Source organism: Elephas maximus, chromosome 3 (assembly GCF_024166365.1).
Source record: "Elephas maximus indicus isolate mEleMax1 chromosome 3, mEleMax1 primary haplotype, whole genome shotgun sequence".
NCBI lineage: Eukaryota > Metazoa > Chordata > Mammalia > Proboscidea > Elephantidae > Elephas > Elephas maximus.
In genome coordinates this window covers 36,592,404-36,612,320 of record NC_064821.1, presented here as the reverse complement: position 1 = coordinate 36,612,320, position 19,917 = coordinate 36,592,404, and the positions used below count along the sequence as shown (strand labels likewise).

The following is a 19,917-nucleotide window of genomic DNA, read 5'->3' as shown; positions in this document are numbered from 1 at the left end:
TGGAGTGAGGGCCCAGGCCAGGCTCTGGCCCCACTGCTGCCCCGGTGGTGCTGTGAGCCAGCACCTTCACCTCACTGAAAGCAGAGACCTCCTACGACCTCATAGGGGCTGTGTGTGTCTTGCACCCTGCACAGTGATCACCCCTTCCCCTTTAGTGCCTGCCTCCACAGAGGAACGGGCTGGGAGGGGCTGCCGTGGCCAAGGGATCAGGCACAGAGTCCTGGGCCACGGCGCATTTCCTGGATGTCTTAGTTATCTAGTGCTGCTGTAGCAAATACAACAAATGGGCGGCTTTAATGAACAGCAATTTATTATTTCACAGTTCAGGAGGTTGGAACTCTGATTTCAGCGCCGGCTCTAGAGGAAGGTGCTCTGTCTGCTCTGGAGGAGGATCCTTGTCTCAGCTTCTGTAGGCTGGTGTTCCTTGGTTCCTTGGTGATCTCCACGCGGCATCTGTCATTCCCCCACTGGTGCTGGATTCTGTGCCTCATCTGCTCCTTTCGTATCTCGAAAGTGACTGGCTTAAGACACACCCTACACAGATATGGCCTCATTAACGCAATGAATAAAACCCTATTCCCAAATGGGATCACATCCACAGGTGTTGGGGTTAGGATTTACAACACATTTTGGGGGACACAATTTAGTCTCTAACAGGCGAGGGTGAGGGAGGCAGTGCTCGCCGTATGTGCCATGAGGGAGGAGGGGTCTTTTCCCATAACTAAGCTTCAGTTTAACAGAAACCTCTCTGTGGAAGGATGCTGGAGTGCAGTGGGCTGAGGCTCTGAACAGGCCGGGGTCCTGTGTGGAGAGCTCGGCCGTTGTTGCACTAGGACCGAGGCAGGCCAGGTCTTAGTCACATGTGCAGTGGTTGGGATTCTCTCCCAGGCAATAGTGGGTGCGGTGTTCTACAGCGGTGGGGACCGTTTTTGTTTTGGCTTTTGATCTTGACAGAAGTCAAATTGACATGTGATAAGCTGCTCATGTTTAAAGGGTGCGGCTGGATACACGTTGCACGCACATGTGAAACCACCACCACAATTGTGTAGAGAGCACCCCCAGCTCAGCTAGGAGCCCACTTAGCTCCCTGCTAGAGTTGTGCATGCGTGTAGATTTTTATACTTAGTTCTTGTGACCCAAGCCAGGAGCGGCACTCCCAGTGGCTGTTGGGAATCATTGTCCAAGGCACAGAGTCTTGGTGCTGTCATTAGATTTTCCGTGTTCGAAGGGCTTTTCTAGAAAGGTGTTACCAGGGTGGAGTCCCTGGGTGGTACAAATGGTGAACGTACTCGGCTGCTCACTGAGAGGTTGGAGTCCACCCAGAGGCACCTCGGAAGAAAGTCCTGGTGATCTGCTTCTGAAAAATCAGCTGCTGAAAGCCCTACGGAGCACAGTACTACTGTGACACCCAGGGGTTGCCCTGAGTGGGGGTCGACTCGACGGCAGCTGATTTGATTTTCAGGGTGTTGAGTAACAAGCAGGTGAGCGTCTGGGGCAGGTTGGGTTGATGTCTCAGGCAGCTCTGAAACCTGCCAGTTAGAGCTCACTCGTGCACACACCTCCCCCAGGTAAACAAGGCGTGTTTTCTGCAACGGACGACAGATTGGAATCAGTCAGCAGTCACCGTGGAGTAGTTTCTAGGTAAAAGTTGTTGATTTGCAAAGAGAGAAACAGATTTTTTTCAAGCTCAGGAAACGGCTGTGTGGGTGTCAGTGATTGGGGCGAGCAGAAGCCCTTAGGGTCCTGCAGGCAGCCCCACCCTCGCCACTTCCTGTGCACGGCCTCGCGTCGTGGTTTCCGCAGCACCCCGGTGGCACCATCTCCAGCACCTTCACCGCTAACCAGTCCGTAACCTTTAACCTCTCCCCAATTTAATGATCCCTTTATTACTCCTTAATGACCTTTTCACCTCCGAGTGGAGCCGCCCACCTGATCGTGAAACCCTTCCTCCCCTTTCCCGTTCTGTCATGAGCAGGGATGGTGAGACATGGTGGAACCTGCGGCCCATGGGCCTCAAATGGTTCTCCAAAAAAAGCAACCCATTTTCTGTTGCCACTGGCCGAGGACACAGCCTGATCACCGTTGAGGCCACCCGGTTGTGAGGGTGACGTGGCTGCCATGCAGATGCCGAGTTTTAAAACACACCAGCTCACAGGGGCATCCTTTCCTCTGCCCGCATTGGCATGGATGTTGGAGCCGAGTGGCCAGCCCCTCCTTCTGTGTGTCCCCGTTTATGGCACAGCACCCACTGTTACATGGCATCCCCAGCTCCACCATGCGGTTAGCACCTTGGCCCTGCAGCTAACTACTCCAATTCCGTTCCCACGATGATCTCAGAGAGATAATCTGCTGGCTAGAGCAAAGGCTTCACCTGGAATAGTCAGCTCACAGCCCTTGTGAGAGGCCTGGCGTATCCTGCCCCTGCGGCCAGTGTGGGGCGTGGTGGGGGAGTGGTGTCCAGAGGGGCTGGACCTGCAGCTGGGGGCCCGCCTCCCCACCCCCCAGCCTTGCTGGTGTGAAGTGAACCTCAGTTTCTGACACTACCCCCCAGTTCTGGAGGGGTCCCTGCTTTCATGGGAGGAAGGAATGCAATTTCTTTTGGCTCTCACACCCAGAGCACCTGCAGACGTATTGCCCCAAAGGGCCATCTCTGTTCTGCAAAGCTGCTTGGGTTTGAAAAAAGCAGCATTTGCCTGGCTTGGTGCACACCCATCCTCCTGCACACAAAAAGGTGGGCTGAGTGTCGTGCGACACACTGTTCCTGGGCCGGTGGTGCCCGAGCTGAGGGTCTGGAATGGGGGTCGGCTCAGCCAGCCGGGGTCCCAGGGGAACCATGGGGTGGGACATAGGCCTGGGGAGCTGGATTCCTGTCTGCGCAGGTGAGAGTTACTGCCCTGCAGGGGCAGGGGTCAGGGTCATTGGCCTGTGCTTCTCCCCGGGTGCAGGGGCTCAGCAGCAGGGCTTCAGGCTACACTCTGGGTGGGAACCTCTGTGTTCCTGACAGGGTGGACATGGACCTTGTTGAAGGCAGAGACACACAGGCAGGTGATGAAGGTCAGGCCCTAGAGAGCAAAGTGAACCCCACCCCCACACCGCGGTCAGGCTCCTGAGTCTGCAGAGACTGTGGGGCACTCTCCCCACCCGTGTCTCCGCCCTGCTCCCTCCACCCAATAGGGGTCTTCTGCCCCCTCACACACTCCCCAGTGCACATGACTCCTTGAGTCTCTTGTTCTGCTGCAAGTGCCTATCCTGCAGCTGTGTTAATGTGGGCACGTGCCTGCCCCCAGCCCCCGCAGAGGCAGCTTCCCGGCACGTGGCAGACGCAGGGCTCCCCCACCTGTCTTTCTCCTGTGATAGCATCTCCCATTTCCCTGGGTGGTGGGCACCCCAGCCCCTCAGAGGAGGGGGCCCCCCGGGGCAGGAGCAAGCAGGTGCGTGGCAGAATGTGTCAAAGGAGCCACCAGCTAAGGAAGGGGATGTTTCCGAAGGCGGCAGAGTCGTGGGCTGTCTGTGTTGTGAAGATTGATTCATGATTTGTAAATCCATTTTCAAATCATGCCCTCCGCCTTTTTTGTAGCAGAACTAACGTTGCCTCTGCTGGATGTCACCTAAATTTTGTAGGAACTTTTGGTGGCAGCCTTGAAAATGGCTGGGTTGTCACTCTAGATGACATACTGGTCTTTGGAGAACTGGGGAACGTGGCTACTTTATCCCCCCACTCCGACCATTTCCTTCTCTTTCTTTCCATAGTAGGGCGACCCCATACTCATGGAACCTGTGTGATCAGCGCGGTCCCCACGACCCTCAGACCACGCCCTCGTTGTGGGGCACCTGGGCTCCACACTGATAATAAATATTTGTTCAGCTTTTCTCAGTTGCTCAGAGCCCAACCCCATCCTGTTCCCTTTCAGGCATTAGGCCGTTTTCTGAAAATGCAGTAAATATTTTCAGTGGAAAATCTCAACGCCACGATCGCGGGAACCTCAGATGTTATCTCCGGGCCACGCTGCCTGGCACTGCTTTGATCTCTCGGCTCTGCCATCTCCTCACATCGGCCATGGGGAGGGAGGGCAGGCAAGCCGGGCGGTAGTGCTGCTGCGGGGACCCACCTTCCTTTATGGACCCCACAGCCCCACTCCAGCAGCTTGGCCACGTGCTTACAAAAATGAGCCTTCCCCACGGTGTGGCTGGGGATGGAGTCATCGAGCGAGGCACAGATCGGGGGGTGGAGAGTCCCTGAGAGGTGATGGCTCAGGTGCTACCTGTGCAGATGTTGTCTCTCTTGCTCCCCCTTCTCCAGCTCAGCTTTCCTGCTGGGGGACAGGACCAAGTCAAGGCTGAGGAAAGATGTCCCTCCCCAGAGTTTGGTGTGACTCGAGAACCTGACGCTGTGTGAGCGTCCTGGGCTATGTGGGCAGGTGGCTGAGGCAGGGCAGCTGTCCCCACCACAAAAGGACATGTCTTTGGTTTTTATGTTTTTGGTTGGTTTGTTTTTCTTGTTTTTCTATCTATCTGTCATCTATAGAACCCCGTTTTCCAACTACAGCAGAGAATTTATAGTTAGAGCCCAGCAGGTGTCTGATTGGGATGAACACACACAGATGTGCGTACACATTCACATAATCCAGACATGCATGCACGTGCACACAACACACATGGGTTCACACATAGTGTACACAGAGATACATGCATATACATACTTAGCACAGACACGCACACACAGCACAGGTGTGTGCACACAGCACACACACAGATGTGCATGCACACCAGACATCCATGCACACAACACACACACAGACATGCATGCACATACCACACACAGACGTGCATGCACACACCACACACAGATGTGCATGCATACGCCACACACACAGACGTGCATGCACACAACACACACGTGCATGCACACACCACACAGACGTGCATGCACACACCACACACACAGACATGCATGCACACGACAAGCCCATGCAGACACATAGAGGAATTGCATACACACCATATATTCGTGTGTATTTCGATGCTTTTATTAATTGCTTTATTGACACCATAAACCACTGGGAACTTTTCTCTCCACCGAAGTAAAGATTTTAAAACGAGAGAGACTACCTTCTCCTAGTTTTCGTATTGTCTGACTTTTTTAAGACTAGGGCGTGTGCGTCTATATTTTATTCCATTGTTTTTCCGTGATGGAGCGGTGGCTGCTGAGGGACTTCCAAGCGAAGTGTTTCCTGAAAAGCGCAATGGAAAAGGCAGGATTTCTGGTTTGCTTTTAAACAAACCGTCCAGGAGGGACGCCCCCATCCTCGCCACGACCCCTAGGTCTGTGCAACTGGGGCCCGCACGGGTTCTAAAAGTCAAGAACCAGGCGAATAAAACACAAACTCCCAGGGTGGGGCCGGCCCCCGCGTTTTTCTCGCAGTACCGAGCTGTGGTAAACCATCAGGTTCATATTGTTTTTGCTAAAGTCGGCCCTGGGTGTGGTTTCGGTGCACCGCTTGGGTAACTGTCGAAACTGCTGTGGTTTCAAAATAACACCCATTTTAATGCCTTTTCTTCAATCTTGAATTCCTGTCCCCCTGCCAATGAAACCCCCTCCCCCATGTGCCCTCCAGAATGATTGCGGGGAGTAGGTTCCCAGCACCAGCTCCCAAGCCCAGGGTGGGGGGCGTCTTCATTTTGTTCCTCTTCATTCCATGGCATCAGGCTGTTCACACCCTCGACATCTAGGAACAAGGCTACTAAGCCGTAAGCCAGGCATCAGCTTGGTTAGTTTATATAGAAATTTTGTTCCTTTTTTTTTTTTTTAAATGCTTTTTGTTCCATCATCTACAGTGTACTCTCCTAAAAACCTCTCTGTCCTCCTGATGCCTGGGATTGCGAAAAAGCATCAGGTCCTGGTCCTAGGGAGTCTCTGAGTGGCGTAATAGGTAAACAATGGACTACTAGCTGAAACGCTGGCAGTTTGAACCCACCCAGAGGTGCTTCAGGAAAAAGGCCTAGAGATCTGCTTTTGAAAAAAATCACCCATTGAAAACCCTGTGGAGCAGCTCTCTGCACACATGGGCTCACCAGGAGTCAGAATCAACTCTATAGAAACAACAGTAACACCCGGCCCTGGGTGATCTGCAGCAGTTCCTCTCAGGGGCACGGAGGCAGGCAGAATTCCTCCGTCACCTTGCAGATAAGCTGCCCCTCAGAAAATCGGAAAAGCAATCCAGGAGTTAGCAGAAGTGGTGACATAAAAGCAGGAACTAGACTGAGGGTGTTTTAAAAGCACGGCCACTAAAAATAAACGAGCGTGCAGGGTGGGGAATCGGGACCCAGGGCAGTGGTGGAGCTGCCACGGCCGAGCTCTTCTCTGCAGAAAACCCTGATGGCACGCGCAAGCCCAGAGCCAGCCGGGGAGCCCACCCTGCACCAACACGCGCAAACAGACCGAGAGACCGTTTTTTTCTCCGAAAACCAGGCACAGGCGTTGCTGTGCCCCGGTTTCGTAGGAGCACAGTCATGATTTCTAAACAACAGTGGTTTCGGCCACAGCAAAACAGGGCGCGATGTGAACGGTGCTCTCCATCGCGCTGAGAAAATTACTCACCTGGCAGAGTTATAGGAGGCTGGGCTCCCAACCCCCAGGAACAATTAAAACCATCTAGCCCCTAAACTGGGGGAAGGAGTCCCGGAGTGGCACAAATGGTTAACCGTTCGACTACTAGATTGGCAGTTCACACCCATCCAGAGGCGCCTCGGGAGACGGGCCCGGCGATCTGCTTCTGAAAGGTTACAGCCTTGAAAACCCTATGGAGCAGTTCTACTCTGACATATATGGGGTCTTTATGAGTCAGAATGGACTCCACCGCAACTACCAACAGCAACAACCCGGGGGCGGGCAGGCTTCTTCATATAAAGAAGGAAGAAGCAGCTCAGGAGGAGATGATTTAATAGAGCAGCTGTGCCCTGTGCTTGCCTCGGGGCCCGGGGCTGAGGCAGGGGCCTGTGTGGACTCAGCCGCCCTTTGCCTGGCTGGCGCAAACAGTTTACCCTCAACTACTACCTGAAAAGTTGGCGGCTCAAACCCAGCCGCAGTGCTGCAGAAGAAAGGCCTGGTGATCCACTGCCATAAAAATCACAGCCAAGAAAACCCTATGGAGCAGTTCTACTCTGTAACACATGGGATCGCCATGAGTTGGAACGGACTCGACAGCAGTGGGTTTGGTTTTTTGATTTTCCTTTTGTCCAGATGTGTACAGTTGTGCCTGTGCCCTCTCTAACCAGACCCTGTAAACGCTTCCCCAGCCGTCCACACAGGAATCCCTGCGATGCTGAGGGCTGCACCCCGCCTTCAGCCTGGCCCAGGCAACTCTTTTCTTTCGCCTCCACTAGGCATTGCCATGTGGTCCAGCTTCATCATTCTAGCTGCCAAGAGTCAGCCCAGGGTGGTTGTTAGCTGCCTGGAATGAACTCCAACTCATGGCCATCCCAAGTGTTACAGGGTAGAACTGCCCCATAGAGTTTTCTTGACTGTAATATTTACAAAAGCAGATTACCAGGCCTTTCTTCCTGCAGAGCTGTCGGGTAGACTTGAATCTTGAACCTGTTAGTTAGCAGTCAAGTGCTTAACCATTTCTGCCACCCAGGGATCCAGCCCTAGTGAATACTGCATCTTCCTTCCAACGAGAGTGGCCAAGTCCCTTCTTGCTACCCAGAGTTGTGGACCCCAGGAACCCCAGCCCGCAGTCCGCGAGGCCTGGCTGACACTGGCGCACCCTTAGGGAGCCACTCCTTGGCCATGGGAAGCTGACTGGTACAGGACCAGTGCCCCGAGGCAGGCAGAGCCCTGAGGGGGGAGTGAGGCCCCTCTGGGAGGTGGTGGGGGCATGAGGGCAGGGTGCAGGGAGAGTGTGAGGGGGCCAGGTGGCCTGGACACTGCAAGGTGTGGGCAGGATGCCAGGCGGGGAGTGGGTGCTGGGCAAGGTCCTGCAATGTGTGGACCCACGTCTGTGCAGTGGGACCTGAGCCTGTGCATGCTTCAGGACATGAGTCAGGAGCTTGAGGGGCCCGAGCAAAGGTTCAGGCTAGAAATTGCATCTCGGTTCATCTACCTGTGGTGAGGTCTCTAGGGGTTTAGGAAGTGCCTTGTGGGCCTTCTGCTCTTAGCAGGCGTCTCCCACCGCCCAGGGATTTTGGAGCAAGGCAGGCCACTGTGCCAGAGCGTCCCACGAGGTGAGGTCCGCCTGGGAAGGGAGGGCAGGGGGGAACAGCCAGTGTCTGACCTCTGCGTCCGAGGCCCTAGGTCAGAGCTGATAGCTTTGATGGCGGTCCTGTCTTCTGTGGGGTTTGCAAGGGGCCACACTGTCGCCCCATCCTTCTCGGCTGGTCCAGGGTGGGGCCTGGTGATCCCTCAGCCCCTTGGTAATGATGTCCACAGGTAATGAGGCATCCCGCCGAGGACTTGAACCCAGGAGCTGGGAGAAATTTTCGGTAAAGGGCCAAAGAGCAGATAATTCCTGTTTTCTGGATTGCAGTTCTTTGTCCTAAACCCTCAGCTTCCCTGAGTGGCTGGTGGTGACCCACAGGGCTGGGTGCTGATAAAACGTCATTTATGCATGAGGTGGCCACTTACCCTCCTCTAACTTCTGGTCCTCACAGGAAGGCCCCCTCATCACCCCTCTCATGGGTCTGGATGCTGGGATGGGGACGGTTTGGTGGGTGCAGGCCAGGATCGCAGAGTGCCTTCCTGGCCCTGCGTCACAGCAGGCTCCCCCACAGAGCTGAACTTGGGCAGCCCATGGGAAGTCATGGAGGGCTCCCGGAAAAGGCGACGGTGTTTGAATTGGGTGTGCTTCTGGTGGAGGGCTGGCCTGGAGGGGGGCAGATGTGGGGGCTTCTGGAGAGGGAGGTGCTGTGGGGGTGTCAGGAGGCTGGGGGAGTCTGTGGGGACATTGGGGCCGAGGGCACTGTCCAGAAACTTTTCTAAACTTTGGCACTACTCTGGGCCATGGGGACATAACCTGGGCAAATGGGCCCGCCAGTCTGGCAAGAGAGAGGGAAAGAATCCAAAGAAACAAGGTGTGGAGGGGCATCTCAGCAAGAAGTGGGACGGGATGGCCACTGTGAGCTGGTGGCATCCAGGCTGAGCAAGCCAAGCAGAGGAGAACATTCCAGGTCGGGGAGCAGCAGGCACAAAGAGTTGGAGCTGGGGGGAACAAGGCGGCAGCTGAGGCTGGCAGGGCTAGAAGGGAGAAGCCAGGAGCCTGAAACGCCCGCTGGAGGGTCAGAACAGGATGACAGGTGAGGGTTGTGTTGATGAGGTGCCCACTCTGGGTCATGGGGACAGTGGGGAGAGGCTGCTTACCCCGAGGCAGGGGTGGCAAAGAGAGCAACTTGAGGGCAATGGGGGACTGATGGGGGAGCACAGGGCAGAGCACCCTGCCCCCTCCTGCCTGTGGCACCCTGGGTCCCAGCTGGAAGGTGAGGAGGGGGCAGCGATGGCCCTGGCAGGCCCTCCTCTTCCATTGCTCTAGCAGCCTGGGCAGCCCAGGTCCAGATGGGAAGAGGCCCATGTGGGAGGTGCTGTGGGGCAGTCAGGGAGGCTCTGCCTTCAGTCATCCCCAGGGTCACAGGAGGAGGTGGGAGGAATGGTTGAAGGCACTGACTGTGATTCAGGAAGGAGAGAGAAGGGACAAGAGGGCAAAGACCGAGGCTAGAGACAGCAGGCAACAGGGCTCACCGGCGCTAATTCTGAGGAGTTGGCAGCTGTGGGGAGAGACCCTTGTTCCTGCTGTGTGGTGGGATGCCTGGCCAGGGCTAGACACTCAAAGGCAGTGCTCACTGTCCAACCCAGCCTGTTTGTCCCCACTGCACAGATAAGGAGCCTGTCCTGGCTGGGCTCCCAGGGCTCAGAGTGATAGGGGCAGCCTGTGACCCCCAGTGAATGTGCACAGCTGCTAACCGAAAGGTTGCCAGTTCAAGTCTTCTCCCCAGAGGTGCCTCAGAAGAAAGGCCTGGCTATCTACTTCCCAAAAAATCAGCCACTGAAAACCCCATGGAGCACAATACTGTTCTGAGACACATGGGGTTGCAATAAGTCAGCGTTCACTTCACTCGGCGCCAACGGGTTTTACTGGTGTGGCCCCCGGAAACGCAGCCAGGGTGGTCAGTCCGCAGGGACAAAGCCTCGGGGAGGAGCCATCTTAGAGTTGAGCTTCACAGGCAGCCAATACACCACGCCCAGGTGCTGCAAGGAGGCAGGTACTGCTCTGGACCAGAGGCCTGTTTGGATGTGCAGCTGGGTGTCCAGGCCGACATGGACAGTTACATGTGGCTCGTGGTCTTTTACACACATTAGCTCTGAAATAGGGGGTGTAAATCTAAGCGTGTTTCTCTGTGGCTAACAATTAGAAGTTCGTATTGGGCGTTGTAGCATCTAACCCAGCTGTGACGTGGTTCAAGTCAACCAGATGGAAGATCACACCCCGGCATCCCAGCAAATGGAGGGGCAGATGGAGGAGCCGGGTCTGTCAAACCAGCAGACTCCGGAGGCCTCCAGTTCCCAGCATAATGTTCCGTCATGTTGGCAAGACTTGTTGGAAGATACCACCCGCCCTCAATTATACATACCTGGCCCCCTACGGGTGAGTCTGCTTGGCAAAGGCCCCCCAAAAAACAATACCTGTTGTTGCTGAGTCACTTCTGACTCATGGTGACCCTATGTGTTACAGAGTAGAACTGAGTTCCGTTGGGTTTCCCAGGCTATAATCTTTATGAAAGCAATTGCCAGGCCTTTCTTCCACGGTGCCACTAGGTGGGTTCAAACTGCCAACTCTTGGTCGTCCAGCACAAACCATTTGTACCACCCAGAGACCTTGGCAAAGGCCCAGAAAGGCACCAACCCTGCCCCCTTGAGTTGCCAAGCAGCATCCAAAGTAGAACCTAAACCCAGGACAGCTGAGTGGGGTGTCTGATGCACTGCCTCCAGGCGCTGGTGACTAAGGTGCCTAACGCCATCCCAAGTCCTGAAACTAACCACACCCCGCTTTTTTAACTGCTGGAAGCTCGCCGTGTGTTTTTCTGCTCAGCCATGGTGTTTAGTAACCCCGTGTGATGGTGAATGTCTTGCATGTAAAGCGCATCACTCGGAAGCATGCCTGCACGTGGACTCCTTACAGGCACCTCCAAGCTTTCTCCCCTGGGAGAGGGGCTGAAGTGCCTTTCTTTGTTGCCCCTTGGGTAAAGTGAGGGAATGCTGACCACCCCGCCCCCCCGCCTCCGCCATGGCAGCCCAGGGTATCCCACCAGCCGCTCCCATCTCTTCCCAAAGGAGAACGGTTTCCCGTGAGCACCAGCGTGGGTAGCTCGGCCTTGCCTTGTTGCAGTGAGTAACCTGTCTCTCTCTTTTTTTTTTTTTCTTTCTTTCTCCTCTTTTTCTCTTAAACCTTCCAGGTCACAGTACGCCTGTAAGCCAGCTCGGCCCAGCCGACCTTCCTGAGCCCCCCGACCCCTTCCAGGCACTTGGGGCTGACAGCAGTGACCCGTTCCAAAGTAAAAAGGGGTTTGGGGACCCATTTAGTGGAAAAGACCCCTTTGCTCCCTCCTCTGCGGCTAAGCCTTCTAAAGACTCCTCCTTGGGGCTTGCAGACTTCACCTCTGTAAGTTAAGCTCCCCGCCGCCACTGCCGCGCCGCCCCCCTGCCCTCCGCTTGCAGCCGCTTGGGGTTCTTACGTCTCCCTCAGACACTCAGAGCAGGCTGCTATCCCTGGGCACCTCCTGCGCCCGTCTGCCCGCCCGCCCGCGTTATTTATTCTGTACCACCGCTTCTGTAAGCAAACACTTCTCAATAAAAAAGAGCTTCGGTTCGGATACTCTGAGAAGGGCGCGTTTTCTTCCAGCAGGGCGGGATCAGTGCCGGCTGATAACGTGCTCTTCCTGGTGGACTCGTCCTGTTTCTGGTGCATGGAGGCAATTTTGTTTGTTGGTTTTAGGGAGCCAGGATGTCAGACCTTTCAGAAGCCTGCAGACAAGACTGTGAGCATGACGCCAGGGTTTCGCTGGCCCCAGGGACGAGGTCTCTTCTTGAAAGAGGTTGAAAGCCCCGATACGAATTACGCGATCCCACTGTATAAATGGTTAAGCACTCAACTACTAGCCAAAAGGTTGGTGGTTTGAACCTACGCAGGTGCCTCAGTTGAAAGGCTTGGCAATCTGCTCCGAACAATTAAAACCTTGAAAACCCTTTGGAGCAGTTCTCCTCTGCAACTAGCAACAAAAACAGGCCCAGTGCACAAATGAACAACTTGATTTTTTTTTAACTTTTATTTCAATTATGACCTACCCTAAAACAAGAAATGCAACCTAGAGCCAGCACCCTGAAGCCCTTTTCTGTTGAAAAGAAAGGAAAAAAAAAAAAGTCATCTTGCAAAGTGAAGGGCCTTTTTTTCAGAAGCTAATATGGGATTCCGAGAGTCTGGCTGTGTTTCTATGTGTGAGAAACGGGATTTGAAAGATAGTGCAGCAACCGTTGGGTGTTTTCAGTACTCTGCTCGGTCCACAAAAACCTTGTTCTCAGAGGCTCAGATGTTGTCGTCTTCTCAGAACAGGTTTCACTCTCTCTTGTGCAACCATTTTTTTTTATAAAGATCTCTTCATTTGAATTTGCAACGTACCTCGTTCCAGCGCTGGGTGTGAGAGTTATTATTTATAGATGTTTCAGCTCCCAGAATATCCGTTTTGAAGAGAGCTTTGCAAAATCAATGCACAGTAAACACCCAGTTCTGTTCCAGATCCTTCTTGGCAATGTCTGCCAGGCACTGCTACCTTGTGGCTTATTTAAAAATTCCCCACGATCCTGAGACACTCCCGGCTCGTGTAAATATTTCACGACTGGAGTAGTTGGATGCTGTTGACCGCGGGTGCGCCCTTAGAATGTGCACAAAACGGTGACGTTGCTAATAAAAATCAGACACAAAACCCGCCTCATCTAGAGTTTCTTGACTAGCACTCCGTTTATTTTTGGGGTGGAAAATATTAAGTGCTTGTGGAAAAAGTAGAGCCCTTTCATGCACGACTCAGGCGCCCTGCTTCGGGGAGGGGAGAGGGGCAAGTGGAGTTGAACAGCAATGTGAAGAAATGATTGTTCTTTTTCTGAAAAGCACAGTTAGGTTTCCTGTGAAACCCTCCCTCCCTACCCCGCCCCAGTCAGCTTGTTTAGAAAGCTTTTTTTTTTTTTTCAAACCCAAGTTTTCAAGCTCTCACTTGGCCTGACAGTTCTCTGATTCGCCTATCCCAAGCAGTTGTTAACATCAATTTGAAAACCCACCTCGGTTGTTAATGCCCAGCTGAGGTGCCAGCCTGCCTTTACTGTCTGAAGTCACCTTCCCTGCTCTGAATGGCCCAGTTTCTCACGAGGAAACCATGAGATAGTAAGAGTCAGTGCCTGTGGACGGGCAGGGTGGGCCAGCAGGGGGGCGCATCTAACTGGCTCAGTCTATCCTCCTCAGTTATAACCGGCTGCCTTTGAGTTGACCCGGACTCATGGTGACCCCACGTGTGTCAGAGTAGAATTGTGCTCCAGAGGGTTTCCAGTGGCTTGATTTTTCAGAAGTAGATCACCAGGCTTTTCTTCTGAGGCACCTTTGGGTGGACTTGAACCTCCAGACTTTTGGTTAGCAGCCAAGGGTGATCACCAGTGCACTACCCAGGGACTCCAACCAGTTGCTGTCAAGCCAGCTCTAACTCATGGTGACCCCATGTGTGTCAGAGTAGAACTGTGCTACAGTGGCTGATTTTTCAGGAGTACTTTTTTTTTTTACAGCATCAGTCCTTCCCAGGCACCCGTCTTTCGTTTAGCTGCTGAACTCATTAACCATCTGCACCACCGGGGGACTCTCCCTCGTTTATATCATCGTCTGAAAACATGCAAAACGGCCCCCTCTCAGGGACTCAAGATGCCTTGCCATTGGCCTGGTGCTGGGGGCTCAGTGGCCCCTGGGTTCATGAACGTCAAAGATTCGTGCTACCTTGGAGAGGTCAAAGCTGGTGCCTTCGGTTTGATTATTTCTGCTCCCCCAGTGAATGCCGAAAGCTCTCCAACCTCAGCCCCGCTGACCTACAGCCATCATGAGACTTGGACATTCCATGTTCCCAAGCACATTCAAGACGCCTTGTTATTTGTCCAAAAGCGATCGGTCTACGTTGGATCTAGGGAAGCCAGTCTCACCCACAGAAGCTGCTCGTTGCTCCTGTTCTGGCTCTGGCCCTACCACTTGGAATCTTTTAATTTACGAGCCCAAGTGTCCCTCAGTGGGATGTTTACGCCTGTTGCTGTGCATGGAAACCCTCTTCCATCCCTGGCGTGTCTTGAAAAGCAGGCCTTTCTGTTCACTGGGGAGGCGTGTTTCCAGGGGAGCAGAGCAGCTGTTTTAGAGGTCCGCATCAAGAGCAGGCTGGATCTCAGGTTGGATAAGAGGCGCTGTTGATACTGAGGGAGTTGGGTGCAGTTTCTGCGTCAGGATAAGCGAGCTCACTGGATGTGGCTAAAGGGTCCCCCGCATGTCTCCATGAGGACTCTGTGACCTGCAGCAGCACGTGGGTGCAGATACCCCTGAGGGCCACCAGGTCTACCTGGAGCGCGGATGTCCCCAAGGAGACCGCCAGAGCATAGCTGGTGGGATGATCAGAAGGGCAGATGGAAAAGGTTGTTCTGTGGAAGCTGGGCAGCTCCTGTGGGCTGGGCACACCGGCCCCCTCCCCCACTGCACTGCCCCAGTCGTGATGGAACTCCTCCTGGTGGCACCTCATCAGACAGGTCTGAGAACTAGAAAGTGGCCATCACGGTATCCCTCCAAGGCTGGAAGAGGATTCTCTCTGAATTCCAAATGCAACGAGAGCCGAGCCGTAGAAAACGCCTTTCTTGAGTCCTCTTCCGGAACCCCAGTTGAACTTGACCCTTATGGGCATGTAGATCCCTGTATGAGATCTGGGCCAAGATGGAGTCTTGGCCTGGTGGCCTGCAGGTGGCGGGCGTTTACGTACACGCAGTGAAGGGTTTATCTGGGTGTCGCAGGTCCCCTGGGCAGGGGCCTAGGCAGTTCAGGAGGCAGATTTAGGGCCTTGCGGGCTCGATTCCAAGCTGGAACCAGCTCTGGTGTGGACCAGCCTCCCAGGACCCCCCTCCCATCCCCGTTGGCTCCGTGCTGTTGACGGGTTGCTGTCACAACTGCGCTGTGGAATGATCCCACCAGCATGTGTTGTTTTTTCCGTGTTTTTCTCCCAGCGAGGTGTTGGAAAGTTCCCCGAGGATGGTGGGGAGGGGATTCCCTTATCTGTGGCCTGGTGGAAACAACATGCACTGGTGGGAGCCAGCTTTCGGGTCCAGCCCGGAACCACCTGCTGAGGAGCAAGGGACCAACCTGTTTTCCAGATGGTCTTGTCTTCGCACTGACCCTGTTCCCTGCCTGACATCCAGGCCAGGTGGAAGGGGCGTCCTGGATTCTGCCGCCACCTCCTTCCCCTTCCCCTCCCTGCTCTCCTCCTCCTCACTGCCACATCTGACTCCAACCAAGGCCTCTTTCCTCCGTCCCTCCCGCATCTGCCCCTTCCCCCATCCACCCCATCTGCCCCATCACCCTTCCCCCATTCATCCCTTCTGCCATTCACCCTTATCCACCCCTTCCCCACTCACCCCCTCCGCCCCTCTTCTTCTCTGTTCATCCCATCTGCCCCTACACCATTCACCCCCATTCTCCCCTTGTTTCTCTCCTCCCCCACTCACTCCCATTTGCCCCCATCCATCCTCTTCCATCTTTTCCCACCCCCTCCCCCACCCAGCCCCCCTCTCTGCCTGGCCCAGGCCCCATTCCACCTGCTCTTCTCTCCCCGCAGCCATCAGTTGTGAGAGGTCAGAGCTGCCAGTCTCATCAGACCCCACCTGCTGCCCTCCCCTCAGCCTCTGTGACACCACCTTGGGCCCCTTTCTGCACTCAGACCCAGGGAGGTTGTCGTGTGTGGCTCAGCCTGCCCCCTGTAGGCCAACCTGTCTTCCCAGGTCCCTCCATGCCCCCAGGTCCCCAGCTGGAGAGGTATCAGTGGTCCCCTCTTCCCAGCTGGCACAGGAACCCAAACTGCTGGAGTTCTGCAGGGGGTCTTCCAGCTCGTGCCAGCTGTCTGTCTGCTTCCTGGGCACCTGTGGAAGGGCCGGCCCATCTGTCTTTGAGGTCATTCCAGTGCTTAGGGGAGGGTGGGCCAGAGCCAGTGTGTGGGTTCATGTCCCTCACACACAGTGCCCCCATTCCCACGTGGCGCTGGGACTGACGGGCTGTCAGGGCAAGGGGCCATTTGAGGAGGGTCTGCAGGGTTTGCCTCTGCTCTACAAAATGTTTTTTCTAAGTTGAACATTTTAGAAAAGCACCCCAAGGATAAAAACCCCTCGACCCAATGGCAGCACGAATGCCAGGGCTCTTATAAGTGTTCAAGGGCAGGTGACTCCTCCAGGGTCCCAGAGCTCTCTGGAGCAAGCCCTGTGCTCCACTTTGGAGTCCTCTGCATGTTAGACGCTCAGATGAGCACACCAAAACTTCCCAGGCCAACCTGCTCACCTTGCCACGTGCAGTTGCTGCCCAGTCTGGGTGTATGGCTCCGCCGTCCAAGCTTCTTGGGGCTTGGCTGACCTTTGCTGCTTTCTCGGACTTGCCTGCCGTCCTCCCTCTCATACCCCCACTGAGTGTTACAAGACTGTGCTCTTGGGAATTGCCAGAACCTTCTCTATTTCCTGGGCATTGCTTATTGAGGGCCCCTGCAGAAAAGGCTTCTCAGTTCTCTGGGGCCCGAAGGCAGTGGTCACACTCGGCCCTGCCTCTCTGTGCCCAGGTCCCCTCTTCCTCTAAACCCTGGGTCGGGGTGGGGGGCCATATACATGTGGCCAGCAAACCGCACTCAGGCCCACCAGAAGGTAGGTGCCTTAGTTATCTAATGGTGCGGTGACAGAAAAATTCTGACCTTTTGCTCCTGGGTGATCACCATGTGGCTTGGCCTGTGTCTTCCCCCATCTCTGCTTGCTAGTTTGCATTTAATCTCTCTTATATTTCAAAAGAGAGTGACTGGAGATACACCCTATGCTAATCCTGTCTCATTAATTTAACAAAGACAACCCATTCCCAAATGAGATTATAACTGCAGGCATAGAGGTTAGGGTTTACAGCACATATTTTGGGGGGATACACTTCAGTTTGTAATGGTGGGTTTCCGGTCTGGCCCACGCCTCGACCCTCCACGGGCCTGACCCACACCCAAACTCACAACAGGTCCTCAGCCTGCTCCCTGACCCTCCACAGGTCCCACCTGCTCCCAGACCCTTCATGGGTTCCACCTGCACCCGACCCTCTATAGATCTGACCTGCCCCCAACCCCCTGTGGATCCCACCTGCTCCCTGATCCTCCACGGATCTGGCCTGGTTCCTGACCCTCCACAGGTCCCACCTGTGCCCCGACCCTCCGCAGGTCCTCGGCCCTGACCTCTCCACACCCCCACCCCGTGCTTGGTGGCTGCAGCTCCAGGCCAAGTAACTGAGCTTCATGTTTCCCTTGCAGTTTGGCAATGAGGAGCAGCAGCTGGCATGGGCCAAGCGGGAGAGTGAGAAGGCGGAGCGGGAGCGGCTGGCGCGGCTGCGACGGCAGGAGCAGGAGGACCTGGAGTTGGCCATCGCCCTCAGCAAGGCTGACATGCCAGCTGCCTAGACTGCGCAGGGCAGGCACAGCGGGTTTGCAGAGGCAGGAACACAGACGTGCATATGTGTACACCCCACGCAGGCACACGACGGACACCCGCAGGGCAGGGGCTTGGGCTCCAGGCGGCTTGCTCAGGGCGCAGGACTCGCACGCCGCTGCCCGTTCCTGCCTCCTCTGGGAAGGGCCTGCAGGAGAGGGTGCACCGAAGCCAGACGTCCCCCTTCCCTGGGAAAGCATCTGGTACAGGTGGTAGAGTCGCCTCCTGCCGTGAGACCCCTGTCAGGGGACTGTGTCCCCCACCATCAGAGCCCAGCACATAGGGATGTGGGGCAGAGCACACAGCACACTCTCCTTGTATCTCATCGCCCTCCGAGGATGCTCAAGGTGACGGTGCCTGTGGCCCCCTGCCCTCATGAGCCGTCTGACTGCAGGAGACACCCCCCAACACTGTATGCATTTGCTGTACAAATTACATTTGAATGATTAATATAAAATATTTTAATACAAATCCGAGACTGGTGTTCCTCACTGATGCGCTGCTGCCGGAGCTGGTGCCCTCCACCATACTTGAGAAGCAGGTGGGCCACAGGCGGTGTGTGAGGGAGACGGCAGCTTGGGCCCCAAAGGAAGCCAGTTTGGGAAGTTTACAGGGTCCCCTGGTCTCCCAGGATGCACAGTGATTTTAGAATAGTTGGCTGTGACCTCGTTTGCAACAAGGCTGGGTTTGCAGAGAAAGTGTTATATACAGTTGACAAAGACCAAGTCTGCAGGGAAAAGGACTGCAAGGCAGGTCACACTGTGACCTGGGCTGCTCCTCCTTCCCTGCCGGAGGGACACACACAAAGACCCACATGCACACTAATCCATCCCCACTCCCAGTGGCTGTCTCTGCCTCTTACGTGGCAGAGAACACACACGCCTTTTCCTGAAAAGCAGACTGTCCGATGTTTTAGGTACCCTGAGAACTCCCAGGCATCACAGTGGAGAAGAGAACGCTAAGCCCATCCTCCACCCCAGCATCAGACCTTGTCCAGACTCCACGTTTGCGCCATTGGTCCCATGCCTCCCCTTTCCTTTGGCAAAGTCTTTCAAAGCAAACTGTGTCCTCCACAAACCCGAGTAGACCGCACTAAAAACCCTGGGATCTCTTCACGTAACCACAGTGCCCTGAGCACGCCAGGCAAAATTCACAGCAATTCCTACTGGCATCAGCTACAGCTTTCCCACAGCCCGCGACTTGTGGCTTCGCAACGTCATTCGTGTTTTCTCTCTTGAGGGTTAGAAGGTTTTTCACTTTTGAGAGGTGATATCCCCTGGCTCCCTTCCATGGCAGCTGGGTCCCCATGGACTGCCCATGAAGACCCCATTTAATCCACCCCTTTGCCATAAAATCAGTTCAGGTTGAGACTGTTGGTATTGTTGTTGGGTGCTGTTGAGTTGATTCCAACTCACGGTGATCCCGTGTGACAGAACAGAACTGCCCCATAGAGTTTTCAAGGCTGTAATCTTTACGGAAGCAGATCACCAGGCCTGTCCTCCGTGGAGCCACTGGGAGAATTGGAACCTTTTGGTTAGTGGCCAAGCGCTTAACCATTGCACCAAGGGCCAGAGTTGGTTGGCCTGAGCAGCATTTTGGAAGATGACTGATTCTCGGCAGCCCCCTGAGTAAATAAAATCAGGTCTTCAAAGCCAGCGTTGCATGAAGGTACATTCTCCTCCTGGAACAGCCAGAGAAAGCTATTTTTAAAGCCGTACAGGAAACTTCTGGGAAACAAAGGGCCTGCCTCTCAAAATAATGCAGTAAATATTTCTAACCCCTTATCAGATCTGCTTCCTTTGAAACATGCTACTCTTACCCACCCTCCCCCCAGATTTTCCCCAATAAAAGTTCCTAGGAGCCGTACAAACTGTATCATGAGCTGTTGTTGGAAAAACACAAAGGAAATGTGGAAATGGGATCCTTATCGCACGTTTATTCCAAAGAAGATGTGACGTAATGTGGGTGTGCACAGGCAAAGTTGTGTTTACGTTCGGTCTTTAAAAAGGGCCCTTTGATTTGCTTTCTCGCTGGTGTGCTGTGCATTCTTTGCTCCGTGACCTCGGGCCGTTACTTAACCTCTCTGGGCCTCAGCATCTTCATTTGGCCAAAGAGTTGGGCCTAAAAACCCTGATGAGTATGACTGAAGTCCCTAAAAA

General features: G+C 54.6%; 1 protein-coding gene across 9 annotated transcripts in view; it reads left to right on the top strand.

The window, feature by feature from the left end:
• The window catches only part of EPS15L1 (epidermal growth factor receptor pathway substrate 15 like 1), a 108,808-nt gene extending 90,586 nt beyond the window's left edge, over positions 1-18,222 (top strand). For 2 of the 9 annotated variants that reach the window (XM_049877297.1, XM_049877296.1), the window contains 2 exons: positions 11,443-11,648; positions 17,584-18,222. In XM_049877297.1, the coding sequence (XP_049733254.1) occupies positions 11,443-11,648; positions 17,584-17,730 (353 nt within the window). In that variant the 3' untranslated portion in view covers positions 17,731-18,222. Of the gene's footprint in view, positions 1-11,320; positions 11,415-11,442; positions 11,649-17,583 lie in introns of those variants that run through there. The other 7 variants (XM_049877304.1, XM_049877302.1, XM_049877298.1 and 4 more) reach the window with 6 other exon arrangements.
• The last annotated feature ends 1,695 nt before the right edge of the window (positions 18,223-19,917 follow it).